Consider the following 16208-nt stretch of genomic DNA (forward strand, 5'->3'; position numbering starts at 1 on the left):
ACTAGAAAACGTAAACGCACAATAATCTCTATCCAAACCGACACCTAATTTATATTTTTTTTACCCACCAATTACATCCAAAATGGCAAATTTATTATGAAAATATTGTGAACATAGTACTTCAAAAACACAAATACAGTAATTATCATAATATCTATACAATAAAGGCACGTATTTATTTTTACAATTATCTCATAAAATAAATGAGACAAAAAGGGGTTTCAATGTTTTGCACTTCCTCATTAACAAAAAATTTACTAGGCTTACTTTGAAATTAAGGTCGAAGGAGGCTGTGTTCCGTGCGCTAGTCTCCATCGACTTCAGAAAACAACACCAGTTTATTTGCATTTGGGCTGATAGGTGGGTCTTTAAAATCTTTTCAGTTTCTCTCCTTTCTGGCTTTCTCTCTCACTCTCTCTTATTAGCTTTTTGTTGTTTTAATTCTACAAGTTTTTCAGTACTGATTGCCAAAGCCTTGGGCCTTTTTACTCTCCAATTCTAAGAGGATGACCTCCACGTGTGGTTAAAATTTAGACACTTCAAAGGTACATAGTAAACACTATTTTATCTACTCTACATGTGGGTGATGTGACTCCTCTTCAATTTCTTATTTTTTTGGGGTTTTTTTTTTTTTTTTTAAAGAAGATCCTTTTTTGTTTTGTTTAATTGTGTGTGTGTGTATATATATATATATATATATATTTTTTTTTGTGTGTTTCCTCCAAACTTTCAATTAGAAACTAATCACTATTCGTGATGGGTGGGCCCATAGCGAGATAAATCGTTAGCCTAGGGAGTTTTTTTCAAAGTGCTGATATCCAGACTTGAATTAGAGAGCTCCTAATCAAACCCAAGACCGCCACTTTGAGACCAAGTGCCCAATTACTCGGCCAACCCCACTGGGTTTATATTTGTTTTGTTTTTTTGTTTTTTTTTTTTTTTTTTGAGAGAGAGAGTTTTAATTTATGGTGTCTGCTTTATATTTTTTTTGTTTAATTATATGTGTTCTATAATATAACATATAAATCACCTAATATATCATATAAGTATATAACTAGAAGTATACATACACAAATAATATTGATTTATATAGACTTATAAAGTACTTAAACTCTGACAAAGACTTTTGATGAAGAAAAAAAAATTATCATTTCATTTTCTAGTTCCCCCCCCCCCTCCACACACATAAAATCCTGGCTCCGTCACTGATCATCATTCCAACTTTCCAAGCATTACTACCATTTAAAACTCAAAATAAGTGAAGAAATTTTTTGGGATATTAAAATTTAGTGAGAGTATTTTAAACGTTACACAATAAAATATTTTCTTCCATGGAGAATTCCTATAATATCTTAAATTTTTTTTAAATTAATTAATTTAATAAACTAGATTCATTTCTCGTACATTATAAAATACTAATTAGAGCAACACGTGACTTGTCATGGAACAAAAGTTGTGATTAAGATCAATTCTAGATTTTATTTATATCACAAAATAAATATATAAATCATTTGGTTTTTAAAGTACATAAAGATTTACATTAATCAAAAGAGACATTAATTTTAAGACTTTTGATAATTATGTCATAAAAAGTTATTCTTATTCCTATAAAGATTTTGATCACACACAAAGTTTTTTGTTTTGTTTTTTTTTTTTTTTTTTTTGAGAAGAAAGACAATGAACTTTTATTAAGTAATTCCATCTAAATCAGCTTGGATGATAGAAAAACAATGTGGTGGAACACCTTCCATCCACACACAAAGTTAGGACAGCTATCTAACATATAAATATCTATTTTACTATAATAATATGTTAGTACCTATTTGCAAAAGACAATATATCCATTCACTAAAAATTTCTAAAAATGATAACAAATATCATCATCTTCCAACAATAAGCAACTGAGTTTTATTAAGAAAAAAAAAAGATAACAAAAGGCATGTGTCATTGAATTTTCCATTAGATAAATTATAAGTTTTGAAAATTTATAAACCTATAAAACCAATGTTGTTTAGATAATAAATAAAACATCCTATATCATCATTCCAACTTTTTAAGTATTATTACCATCTAAAACTCAAAATACGTGAAATTTTTTTTTTTAGATATTAAAATTTAGTAGGAGTATTTTAAAAATTACACAATAAAATATTTTAAGAATCATAAGCTTTCATTAGAGTTTAACTGAGTGAATAACATATAAAATCTTTTTTATTTTCCAAAATATTAAGGGAAAAATTGCTTGAATTTAAAGTTTAAGAAGAAATTGTAAAGTACCCCCAACATATATAAATGATGAAAAGTGTTTGTATCCTAAGTTTTTGTTTTTTTGTATAAAACTATGTGTTTTTACTTTTACTTAAATGGTATGTAAGAAAAAAAAAAAAAAAAACAAAAGTCAACCAAGAAAACTGTATGTGATATGGTGAATTTTGGCTCAACAAAGTTGACTAAACCAACAAAAAAAATTCTAGAAACACAACAAAATGACACAACATTTTCATAATACTTTTATAATTTTGTTATATTTTATTTTGACCTGTAAAGAATTGACTGCTTAGCAGTTTTGAAAATATTGTAATGATAACAAGACATCTTAACATGTTCACAAAGAAATATTATGTCAACAACATTTTCACAACAAATCATAAATAGTAGGTTATTATTGGTGGGCAAAAAAATAATTTCATTGGTAAGTTTAAATTAGAACCAATAACAAGTTATCACTTATGATTTGTTATGAATGTGTTGTGAAACATGTTGTGAATGTAGCACTTACCTTTATTTTTACACAAACCTTTCCTCACAATGCATCACCAAAGTTGACTGAATCAAGAACCTACAAACATTACACTAAGCAAATTATATAATTGTCAATGAAGTAGCTCCTCTTTCTATGCAAACATCTCCTCATAATGCATCACCAAAGTGAACCGAATAAACTAAATGGACTGAAATGGACCGCAATGGACCAAAGTGAACCAAAATAGACCTAATGGATTGAATTGGAGTGAATGGGCCAAAGTGGATCAAAGTGGACCAAATGAATCAAAGTAGACCGAATGAACCAAAGTGAACTGAAATGCTACATTGATGTGGCTCATCATATGCGTGGCAATAATAAATATTACATTTCAACTTTTAGATATATAAATTTTCACATCCTAATTGGGCATTTTGAAAAATAATTAGGAAAAAAAAAGTAAAAGTAAATTCACCTCAAAAATTCCATGTTAATTCACATTTTCTAGCCCCTAAATTTGTTTTGTTTAAGGTTGCCTCCATTGTGAAGTACAACCACGTAAAGCAACTTTCTTTAACTCATCCATTTAATCAAACAAGGGTAGTTCCTGGGGGCGATCCCGTTGTTACCTCTGTCCCTGCCCTATCGCACTAAAAAGCTTCTACTGCCAAAAGGTTTCATTTTCTCAATTCAGGAATAGCTACATGTTTGGACAAGGGCCACCACACAATTTTTACTACCAAGAAGTTGTAAAATTCATATTCTGCATGCTTAAAACAGAAATCAGAAATGCCTCACTTCTGCATGTGCATGGTACTTTCTGCTTTCCAGTAAATTGGATGTCCATAACTAGACATAACAGTATACAATCCTTGGATAATATATATATATATATATATATATATATACATAGAGAGAGAGAGAGAGAGAGAGAGAGAATTCTTGAAGGTAATCTTACGCACCGACAGACACACAGGACATAAGAAGTGTAGAACAATAACATAAAACTAAGTGTAGAACAATAACATAAAACTAAGTTACATTTGTGACCTTGCACAAAAAAGAATGAGGTTGTGATTAAAATAGAATGATAAGTGTGTTGTCTCTAACAAAAGGCATCCTCAAAAGAGGGAGGCCAAAGAAAAAGGAAAGAGCTACAAAAATGATTTTGGAACAAAAAGAATCGTTACCCTGATTTCTGGCAAATGTACAGATGGTTCAACCTGTCTTACAGTCTTACACATGCAGATCAAACTCCAAAAAATGTACAAACATGGCAAAACCGGGGTGTGGTGTGAAGGAATGTGATGCGTCATTTCGCAGCTTGTTAGATACAGCAGCTGCAACTTAACATATGAAACAATGTTCAGTCTACGTCCGGGAAGCTCTGCAATGGGACAACTTCTGGAATGGAAAGAATGTCCTTTCTATGTTCTTTGGCATCATATACAAAAAGAAGCAAGTCCCCTACGGCCCAATCCCGGGAAATAATCAGATCAATGTGACCTCCAACAAAATCCTTGAAGCTCCCAAAATTGATGTGTTTGCCCTCTCACCAAATGGAAAGGGGAAAAAATGAAAGAATTACAACATGGAAAAACGGGGTCAGCAGCAAGATGTGCTCAGAAAGTTACAGGGAGAAGAAACACCAATCGTATTCTCTATTTAGGCAGATCATGTGCTGATGATGATCTTGAATCTTCTGTTTTGTTTGTATGGCACATGCAATCTGGGCATGGAAAGGAATATATCGACTCATTTGGCTTTCTTAATTCAAATCCCTTGGAATCACTATGACCTCGCATATTCAGCATTTGTCGCCTAAAACTTTTCCATCTGGGAACCAAATAAAGAAAAATACATATCAGATAGTGTCACTTCTATTTATTGCAGGTTTAGAGCGCTTTGAATAAGAAAAAGCCAAAAAATATGAGTCCACACTCCACATAATCAAGCATTTTTATTACTGTCTTAGGAATCAATTTAGTATTTACTTAAGGGGAAAAAATTAAAAAAAGAAAGATACTCAAAATTTAGTACCTTAAAATTTGAAAAGCCTATCGAGTTTGTCACTCCAATAGTATCGTTCCATAGAAATGAAAAAAAAAAAAAAAAAAGAAGCTTTCTTAAGGAGTATATATGTCCTAACCAGGTTGTTGAAATTGAAAGATACGTGTGTTGCCTAAAATACATCATTACCCATAATTATTCTGTAAATCTTGGTTCTCGCCTAAACATTCAGCTAAAAACCTAATTTGGAAAGGCCTTTGTCTTGACTACTGAAGTGAAGTTTAGTAAATTTTTCCTCCTTTCAACCATTTCAGTCCACATGAAATGCATTGACCATTTGTAAAATAAAAAGATTAATAAATACATACCCAATATGGGGATTATCAAAGAGTAGCGCTAACTTTCGCTTGTCAGGCCTAATTGTCTTTGCATGTCCACCATACAAGTATCTCCGGTGGCCCATTAGAAAATGAGGAAAGTTTCCACCTTGAGTTGTTACAAAAACCTCACTGTGAAGACAGACAGTGTAGTCTACAGCAGCCATCCTGGAAGAAAAACTCTAGAAGAACTAACTCCAGTCAAAACAATGACATTAAATTAGACCTTAGAGATTGAAGGAGAGACAGAAACAACCACAAATCATTCAAACCTTAAATGGGGCAAGTTCCTCATTTGATGCCAGCATATCCTTAGTTTGCAAATTGGGAAACATTTCCAATAGTGGGGCCATGTATCTTTCAGAATTGTATATCTTTCCAGATGCCAAATAGATATATGTGCTTCTATCAAACCCCATTCCCCTAAGCATCAAGCCTACCTGATGAGATATAAGAAAACATGAGCCTACATTTTTTTTTTTTTGTTTGAGAAAACATATATATACATGCATACATACATATATTAAATACAAATTAAAATTAATAGAAAAGCTCATAATAGCATTCAATGAATTAACTTATGTTCTTTCATCTGTAGCATGAAGAACTCTACAAATGTCACTCTACAGACTGGAAAATCCAGTCAGTTTATATGACAACCTTTGTTTTTCTTCAATCCGGCTTGATAATCACATCAACTATGCTTTTGGCTTGTATAAAAGAGCAGCAAAGGCATTACTACTACTAACCAATGTCTACAAGGTTCATGAGCTTCACAAATGCATTTGTTTCACACAATTGGTCAACTAAAATCTAGCACATCAACCTTACATCTGTCCAGAGTTGACTAAAAATAAGGCACTTGACTGAATGTAGAATTCAAGCCTTCGCTTCTCCTTGGATTTCGTTCACTTTCTAAAACAATCTACAAATTTAAAGAATACAGACATTTCTCTCTTTTTTTGATAAGTGAAGAAGACAGACTTTTCAAGATTCTTGCAGCCTAAATAGTTTACACATTTACCTAAACAGTTTCTAACCAAATGCAATTGCCATGCAATAAGAAAGAATCCAATAGATCAATTTATCAAGATTTTAAGGGAAACAAATCAACATTTGATACATATTGGTTTTAACCCAATGTAGGTAAATCATGATAAAATGAACAATCATTTAAAGCAATTTTCTCTATTTTTGACCTGAACAGTGAACACAATGCATTGATAATAAAATTTTGAAGCATTAGCATCCTATGGCAGGGTAATGCGAAAAGAAGTCCAAGTCTATACATCATTAAATGTAAAAATAGAGCAAGAGATATTACCTCTAAAGGAGTAAGGGGACATTTGCCATTGATCCTGATTGCTCCAGGACGTATAACTCGACCAGGTTTTGTAAATTTCCCTTTCCAACCTTTTTCCCTTGCTGCTCTCATGTCATTCGTTTCTTCCTCTCCACCATCATATACACAGCAAGAGAAAGCAACCATATCCTGCACATGAGAGAATAATTAAAACTTGAAACCAAAATTGAGATGCTAATCTCAATGCTGATGGTTATAACATAAATCTTCTTATTTAACTGAATCTAACCTCCTCAAAGCGAAGATGCACAGAAATGTATTTCCCACCATTATTTGCACTGCGTTCTTTCATTTTTGCAACCAAACTTTCTCCCAATGTTCGTATAGGACTTGAAAACCTTAAGGCTTCATAGTTTGCTAAGCATCTAAGCCGTTGGACAGCTGGAGGAGCATCAATTGACAGTCGATTCGCAAAAGGAGATATTCTTATAACCCTGTTTTATTAAAAATAAATAAATAAACATTTGTTTCAAAGTTGTGCAACATTAAGCATCATTCTGTATTCATGACACAATGATAAGCATTGCATGAGCTCCATGAGTATTTGCCAATGCCATGCCATGACAATTGCTGCCGTTAAATTATCGATTGTCCCAAAAGCTTAGGCTATTAGGTACTTGTGATTTTTCTAATAAGTCAATTAGGATTTCCTACAACAAATAGAACTAGGGTTTAGCAATCCTTTATAAACAAACTATTGTACTCCTTTTTTGGAGTTAGTTGATATTTTTTTGGAGTTAGTTGATATTTTGATGAATGAAAAAAAAAAATGGTCTTTTGGTCAGGTGCTGAATCTAGTTTCATCCTAGGTGCTGACTCCTAGGTCATATCCCTTTTATTTCTTGTCTTTCAATTTTATTGTTCATTTTGTTCTGGTTGTCCTGCATCACCTAAGCTCTTCCACTGTATGCTAAATAAAAATTGGTGACCAATTAACTGAGAAACAAAATGCTCCAAAATCATTTTGTAGTAAAGTTATTAGATTCCATTTAATTGTGTAATTACCACCTAACACTGCCTGTAAAGAATACACCTATAAATATAAGAAAGAATTTTTTTGCAAATACAACTTCAAAAAATTAGTTTTTTTTTTTCCTCTTATGCTTATATAAGAATAGCTTATTTGAAAATAAACTTTCATTGTTTAATAAAATTTTTACCACAATAATAAAAGAAGAGTGGGAACACATGGAAATAGAAAAAACAAAGAGATAAGGATTGATATTTTAACTCACTGTTCTTCAAGTAGCTTTGGAAGGACTGTCTCCCTATAATACTGAATGGGAGACCATGCTTTTATTTTGAAGTTGAAAACATTGCTCAGGTTGTGGTCAAACCGTTCCATGATGTATCCAGGAATCTTGTTAACCACTTGCACATCATTTTCCAGGGCATTGACGAAATAATCATCATCATAAATGTCACTGAATTTGCTGCACAAGTAAAACCTAAAGTCAGATAATCTAGCCCATGTTAGAATAAACACAATGTGGTACTATAAAAGTTCAATGAACTACTGTGATGTTAAATTCATGATGCAACTATATGGTGAGCTGCTGTTAAGACTTATGAAGTAATTTTAGCTTGCAAAAAACAACATTGTAACTAAAGTATACCAACACTTCAATCTCATCATGACTGATATCCAATTAAACCCACTAGCTTAAAATGGTACCTAACAAAGGGTTATGTTATAACCAGTTTATCTTGCATGAAACAACTCCTGTGACATTAAAATGCAAACAGGAGTTGATACCCAATACTTCAATCTTGTCATAAATGGTTAAAAGCTACCAGCTAAATTTTGTAATGCAGTTAGGGTGTCTAACAATAAGAAACAATCCTAATCAACATACCAGGCCATCTATTGATAGATGCCTCTTTTATAAAGTTTAAACCCTCCCCTTTTAGTATAACACAAGTGGGACCAAATAAGAACCATGAGGCTATAAACATCAAAACAGTTTAAGATTATTATTTAAATAGATACTTGGCAAACAATATTACGGCCTATAACGAAGTCAGTCTAAAAATTAGATATCAATAATTGAAGAAGTAGCTTCAACGCATCAAAGAAACCGCTATATACATGCAGCACATGTATGCCTGCTATGTAACAAGAAAATTTCATCAGTTTCATCATGAGAGTTTCAGCCCACGAGTGAATTCTAGAGTCCTAAATAAATTTCATAAGAACAAATGCTTAGAAGTCTAATTCAGTAGCATTATTAATCAGTTACATTTTGCAGCATGATACTGTCATTTAATAGCATTCTCAAGGTGCTATTCTAGTACATGGGGTGTATAAATAATTACATGTAGATATTATATTTGCAATTATTAAAAATATATTACCATTTTAAAGTTAAATATCTTTGAATATTCATACTTCATTTACTACTACTGCACATCAGGCACCTTGGATCCACTCATCCACACACAAAATGTTAAAGAAACATAATTGCAGACAAACCTAGGATCTCTCCAAATGCTATGAAAATGAAAATTAGGGATTACAAGGGTTGCATTAAGGTAGCCCGCGACAGCAACTGCATTGCATATCTACAAACAACCAAAAACCATGTGGGGAAATGTGTCAACATAATTATAAATAAGCAATTTTTATACAAAGAAGCAATAATCGAATTTAAAGCCTCATAGGAGTAAACTACAATTTTGGTCCCTGAACTATATGTCAAAGTCCAAGTTGATTCTGAACTGTCAATTATGTCGATTTACTAATTATTACTTGAAGTTTTGAAAACAATGCGATGTAACCCTAAACAACCCCCCCCCCCCTTTTTTCCGTTTAGAAATTGATGAAATTGTTTTACAAAATGATTCAACCTGTAGTCAATTTTGATCCTTTATTTTGGCAGTAAACTTTGGAGGAAAGTGTGTTATTGAATTGCTTTTAAAACTGCATGAACTAAATTACGATATGGTGGGGATACGTGTATTAATTAATTATTAAATATATATTTTTATATTGTTAAGCATTTATTTTCCATATATTGTTAAGCATATATCAATTCAAGAGCAATAATGGATAATAAAGTGAATCCATTGCCCTTAAATGATGTTTAGAACACAAATCAAGATTCAGAAGAGTAAATAAATGATAGTTAGATGAGTATTTTTCATTGAAACCAATATATATATATATATATATATATATAATATAAATATAAATCTTCACAAATTTGGGCTATCCCTCACTTTATAAGGGGTTGGGTTATGACTGTATTAGGGCCGCATCACAGGTGTATCCCAAACATATTGGTGCCTAAAAAAATGGGACACGCATGCGGGTAAGGGTACATGAGTAAAAGTGGAGTATTTGTGTTTCCTAGACTCTAACTCATAGTTCTTGTACATAAGTTGTTTTTTTTTTTTTTTTTTTGGGTATATATTTCTTTGTCTACTTCATTTCTTTGATTGAGTAGTTTCTTTTTAATACAATTTTTCTTACCTATCAAAAAAAGACTATAACTCATAATTTAAGGACCAAAGTTGTAGTTTGACCATATATATACAAAAAATGAACTTATAAAAGGAATAAAACCAACCGATGTTCTCTGCTGATTCAGGCCACCGTTCGCCTCGACATATATGTAGCCATTTGTTTCAGGCAAACCTATAATGATGTACACAACCATAGATTCAAATTGGAAGAACAAACCACTAGACAAGAATGACCACGTGCATTATGTATAATCGTAAGGAAACATACATAAAACAATTACAGATATGACAAAGATGGCAAAGGGAGGGGGTAAAAATGAAGAATACAACATATTTTAATTGTACTATAAATCAATATGCATAATTTGAATCAAGCAGGATTTACAACATGTATATCAGCAGAAGCACATAACAAGAAATTCAATATGTATTCTGGAGCAGGAAATGTTTTTTGATTCATGATATCATGATGGAAACAGTGATAGTAGTCAAAGTAGTAATGGTAGTGAGGACTGTGGGTTGAGCTGCTAGTAGCTATGGCATTATAGGAAGAGGACAAAGAGATGCATGGTTAGAAGAAGAGGTGACAGGCTAATGACAAAAAGGGAGCTCAAGGTAGTGGTGATGACTGCAATAATAAAAGGTTGCACCTACCATGATGTGCTGGTATGTGGAGATTGTATTTATGAATTGCACATAAACATTGAGAGGCAGTCTGATGGTGGCATTGGCAGTGTAATGGTGAATGTAACAGTGCTTTTGATAGCAAGATGGTGGGTGTTATAAAGTTAAAAACAAAATTATTGTATCCAAAAACAGGATGCTCTTGGAATTTCTTCCTATATCTGACTATGAATGTTCATTTCAATTTGGATTACGTGGAAATAGAGAACAAAAAAACTAAATACAGGAAAGTTTATTGACACTACCCCACAATAAAGAGATGGTAAGCTAAACTTATTGCCAAGATGCAACATCAACAACCAGAAGTGGTCATCCCCAAATATAATATAAACTAGCCATAGAATAATGCTACTTTTCAATCAATGTAGTGAAAAAGGACCCAGGAACCCCCCATTATTATTTATTTTATTTTTTGATGAACAGGAACCCCCCATTATGTAGAAACTGGAGCAAGGGAATATCATCATGAACTCTCCAAAGTAAGAATACAGGTTTCATACCTCCAGAAGATTTTTTAATACATGGTCTCCACTCACCACCTTTATAGGACCGTTTCCATATAGTTGATATCTGATAGGATTTGTTAGCTTGTGTCAGTACAAGTAGCACATGCAAAAAACCAAATGAAATTGCAAAAAATCTATTGCAAAGATATCTAAAAACAAGCTAGCAACAAGCCAAAAGACAGGCTCAACAAAAATATCTACATCCAGAATTACCAGCCAGTATTGAAATGTAGAGAAGTATCAACCTTGCATCTTTTTCTCTCTATTTTTTATTTTATTTTAACTGTTACAACAAGTAGGGGAGGGGTAATTTGAACCCTGGTTTTCCTTATAAAGGAAACCAGACTATGCCACTACGCTACAAGGCTATTGGCTTTAGCCATGCATCGATTCCAACAAAGAATATTGATACAGGTCAATATCTGGATGGAAACCCTTCAATGGAATAATTAATTGTATTGCATTCAAATGATCTTGGAATTAAATATAATAACTAGAACCTAAAGCTGGCACATAGATGCTACCAACATTTTCTCTTCCAAAAATTAATTATATACTTAAGGCCACATGATTGGAAAGAATACATGTAACCGATCCTGATTAGTCTGCTGAGGATCCATAGTCAGACTCCAAAATTTTGGGACTATAGCTTAGTGGTGGTTGTTGATGATGACTGAAAATTAATGATAAGATAACACCAAAAAGTTCTCTGGCATTGTAAAAAAGAAAATGTCCCTTTTCTGTAGGTGTTTTGATAATTTAAAAGTAATATTCATTTCCACTTCCTTTGGAACTTGCAGCATTCCCCACTAGATCGACATGTTCCTACAATCCTCCACAAACTAAGCCTCTAACTCATTTCCATTACTCATTCCGAATTTCTCACAGCCAATACATTAGAACATGACCCAACTAAAGCATCACTACCCTTTTGCATAGAGATTATACTGTTAGTCAGATTGATAGAGTTAGTTGTGCTAGATTTCAAATACAAATCCGTCCACTACATTACCCTACTTTGAATGACCTTAATACAAACAGCTAGACACCCACCGGGCAGGGAAAGATTTCCCCTATTTCATCAGATCCATGTTCTAATTTCCAGCAATAACAGATTAAACTACAATAAATAAAATTAAAAAATCTGGCTTCTAAATCAGAAGTTTTCCATTTTCCTTGGAAAGAGAGACACCACAAAACTAGCTAATAAATTATCCCCTTCTGAACTAGATAACTAAAATCAACAGAAACACAAACGATCATAATGCACCATGAAATGGTACAGTTGAAATTCGTGCACTTCAAACAACTTATAAGAAGCTGTCCAATACAAACACAGGCAGTGCCAAACAACCAGTGCACCATTCCAAGTCTCTCCAAATCAAAATCAAAACAAAAGAAACACCCAAAAGACAAAAATCCTCAGCACCAAATCTCAACAGAAAACCTGGAAATTCAACAGACCCCACTTCCCAAATCCCATTGATTTCACCTCAATCCCCATAATTCACCAAAAACTTTTCCCAAACCAAACCTTACCCACATCCCCAATCCCCAAAAAAGCCAAAAATTTCCACAAACCAAACCACACCCACACCCACAAACCCAACAAAGTCATCAAATTTATTTCTCTAGCAATTGTGGCATTAGAACTAAAAGCTCCAAACCTCATAATTCACCCAAAAATACAATAAATTTTCACAAACCCAACAAAGGCATCAAATTTATTTTCACTAGCAATCATACCATCACAACTAAAAGCTAAAAAATAAATAAATAAAAACTCACCGCATCGGCGGAGGAGTTATCAGAGTCCATATCGGGTTTGAGCTTGAGATATAGTTCCGGGCTACGGTAAACGGAGCCGGTTGCGGGTCTATGAGAAATTACTGGAACGACATCGAAAGAGACGGAACCCATGTAGAGAAGCATGACGGAGATGTAGATTAGAGGAGCGAAGAGGAATATGCCTTGCCTTCTGAGAAGTACAGAGAGGAGCAGCCACGCGAGCCTCTGTGCCAAGGTCCGACCCGGTTGTGATTGGGCCGGCCCGAACCGACCCGACTTCGACGGCTTCCGGTACCGCGGCGAGCGCAACGGCGACGCCGGCGGCGACGGTGTGGTGTGCCCGCTGCTTGGTATTCTATTGTAAGCGTGCATCTTTTTTTCTTTTTTTTCTCTCCCACGTACTGTTTGTGTGTCTCTCTACGACGTCGTTGTATGAGCTGGCTTGGCTTTTCACTATCTCTCTTCTTCTCTCTGAAAGAGAGAAAGAGAGAGAGAAGGGAACGTTTTTTTGTTTTCGGGTTTGAAAAGGGGGTAGGGGGTGCACGTGGTTGTGATAATCATGTGTTTGTTTGGAAGGAAAGTATAATTTTCTCTGTTCTTTTCTGTTCTTCTTTCAATATGGGGGATTCACTCTTCATTTGCAATTGTAGTATTTTTTCTATGTTATCATTTACAACAACGTGATTTTTCCAAAAAAATTAAACAAAAAGTTTGGAAGAATTTTGCCTAACTCGCTTGCCGTGACTATTTATAAAACTGTTGATGTATGTATTATTTAAACAAGTCATTTGACTAATTTAAAAATTCATGTAATTCAAAATATAAGTAAATTGTCTCTTTTACTGCCACGTAGTGAGTTTGAAGAAGTTTCATTTGAACTAATTTTGTGGTAAATTTTCTTTAGTTGGAAAAACTAAACAAAGGTCATCCTAAATAAGTGTTGTGACTAAAAGTATACAAATAATTTTACCAACTGTCACGTAGCAAGTGGAGAAAATTGTGATTGATTTCATAAGGCATTGTGATCGTTTATGTTCACGTTGAGGTGGTTTCTCATCTTTCATATAATCTCTCTCATTCAAAACTAAGTCAAGTCTTTTTCTTCCATTACTAAGTCAACTGACTTTTTATTTTTACTAATCAAGTTGTCAAAATCTTTTCGAGAAGCTAATTACTTGAACCTTACCTATTTATACGAGTTCCACATAAATTATACTTTTTCTTTTCTTTTTAAAAGTACTAAACTTGCAATTAATTGAAAGTGTGTTGAAAGTGTGAAGAGTCTACACATACATCCTTTTTGGCTAAGTTATATATATATATACACACCAATATACCAAAGACCAAAAAATTATCTGCAATCTCATGCGTATTTTACATAGAGTGTGGAACTTATGATTTTATTTTTATTTTTGTTACTAATTTGATGGTCACAATAATAGAAGAAATGAGGACTTGAATCTTGAATGTCTTTTATTAGAAACATTAAAAGATGCCAGTCAATGGTAAAACCAGGATTTCGGCTCAGGAGAGCAACACTAAAAGACAATAATAAAAAATTCAATCATTATATTCATTGAACCATGTTGAATTAAATCAACACTATATTTTTTTTCAAATTCTCTTTGTGGAAGAGTATGGTCAACTAGTTGATAAGGTCCTCATTGTAGATACATTCTTCAAACATGATATCTATCTTAATAAAAACAATTTTTTCTTAAAGAAGGATCCGAAGGAACATTTGCAAAATTTACTTCAATATGAGTTCGTTTAGAATCTCTCGGACTCATTATTACATTTAGGATTCTCCACAATCTTAATTAACTACAAATATATATTTCATATATTAAAACAAATAAACAAAAATAGCTCATCCATAGTCACTAACAATTAAAGTAAGAGATTAATCTAATTTGATTGCTCAAAATAACTTTAGAAAATAGTTCAATCTAAAAGTGTTAAGGGTATAAATAGGAGACTGGGAGGGGCAAAGAACTCAACTATAGCAATACTAAGAGGAATATTCGGTAGAGTCAAGGGGTATACTAATAGATGCCCTTAGTATAAATAGTATTCACATAGTCATTTCTGTATTTCTATTTTATAAAAGACTCATTAGTGATGTAATGTTTAGGAATTCTATAAATGCATCAGATTCCGATCCCTATCAAAGCAAGCTCATAGAGTTTTTTTTTTTTTTTAGCTTGTTTGATCACGCATTTCATGGAGTTACAACTCGAGTACAGGCTGGGAAGGATACCAAATTGGTGCATAAATAAAGAATTGCATGCTGGTGAATGAGTGATGCAATTTCAATTGTCCTTTCAAAGGGTGCACGTGCCCCACCGCCACTGGGAGAGGATACCTCATCATGGGGTGGCCTATCCCTGTGGTTGTGGGTGTTGTTTGAAGACACAGATTTGAATTTTAATATTTTATTACTCTTTAAGTTATACTTGTTTTGGTATTATATATTTTATACTATATCAATTACCAAATGCAGTGTTCTATGTTTTTTTTTTTTTTTTTTAAATTAATTACTTAAAAAAAAATAGTGTTATAAGCCTTGATGGGTAAAATATGAAGTGAAAATGTGAAATAGAAAAATTATCACAAAGGATTTTATTCAACAAATATATGTTCATTTATATTTGGATTGGAACATCTCACAGTTGTCAGTTGACTATCTCATCTCCCCTAGTCCATTGCACATGTGGGTTGGAATGTTGTAAACCGATCTGACGGATTAATGTTTTTTTTTAGGATGTCATGAATATTCAAACCAATTTGTACATTGTGATTTGTGCTGCTACTGGATAAAGAGAATATAAGTTTTTAAAGAATTACCCTTCAGAAAAAAATAAAATAAACGATAAAGGTATATATGAAAGTTTAATAAAAATGTAAATTAAATAATGGTCATTAACTTTGCAAAAGGTGGGTAAGAGTATTGTAGTTTCAACTGGTTGGCATTATTTAGCATAGTTCTAAAAATCAGATCAAAACAGACAGTTCAAAAAAAAAAAAAACAATTTACTTTGGTCTACTTTGGTTCATTTGGATCAGTCCGGTCCATTCAGTCGAGTTCACTGTGATATTGTGCTGCTAGCATTTGCTTCTTAGGTTGGGCAATACTTGATAAAGAGAATATAAGTTTTTAAAGAATTACCCTTTTGAAAAGAAAAAACAAAAAAAATAAAAATAAACTATAAAGGTATAATTGATACTTTAGTAAAAATGTAAAATAACGGTCGTTTACTTTATAAAAGGCG

At 32.9% G+C, this 16208-nt stretch overlaps 1 protein-coding gene across 1 annotated transcript; it reads right to left on the reverse strand.

The window, feature by feature from the left end:
- Positions 1-3794: 3794 nt before the first annotated feature.
- LOC115972502 (protein ESMERALDA 1) lies at positions 3795-13555 on the reverse strand. The gene is made up of 10 exons (XM_031092850.1): positions 12937-13555; positions 11143-11212; positions 10063-10130; positions 8967-9055; positions 7729-7926; positions 6723-6927; positions 6455-6622; positions 5403-5570; positions 5122-5312; positions 3795-4579 (listed from the first exon to the last, which is right to left on the reverse strand). Exons 1-10 carry the CDS (start codon positions 13306-13308, stop codon positions 4405-4407), a joined length of 1704 nt encoding a protein of 567 aa, XP_030948710.1. The 5' UTR covers positions 13309-13555; the 3' UTR covers positions 3795-4404.
- Between the last annotated feature and the right edge of the window lie 2653 nt (positions 13556-16208).

The sequence above is a fragment of the Quercus lobata genome, chromosome 1, assembly GCF_001633185.2.
Source record: "Quercus lobata isolate SW786 chromosome 1, ValleyOak3.0 Primary Assembly, whole genome shotgun sequence".
NCBI classification, from domain to species: domain Eukaryota; kingdom Viridiplantae; phylum Streptophyta; class Magnoliopsida; order Fagales; family Fagaceae; genus Quercus; species Quercus lobata.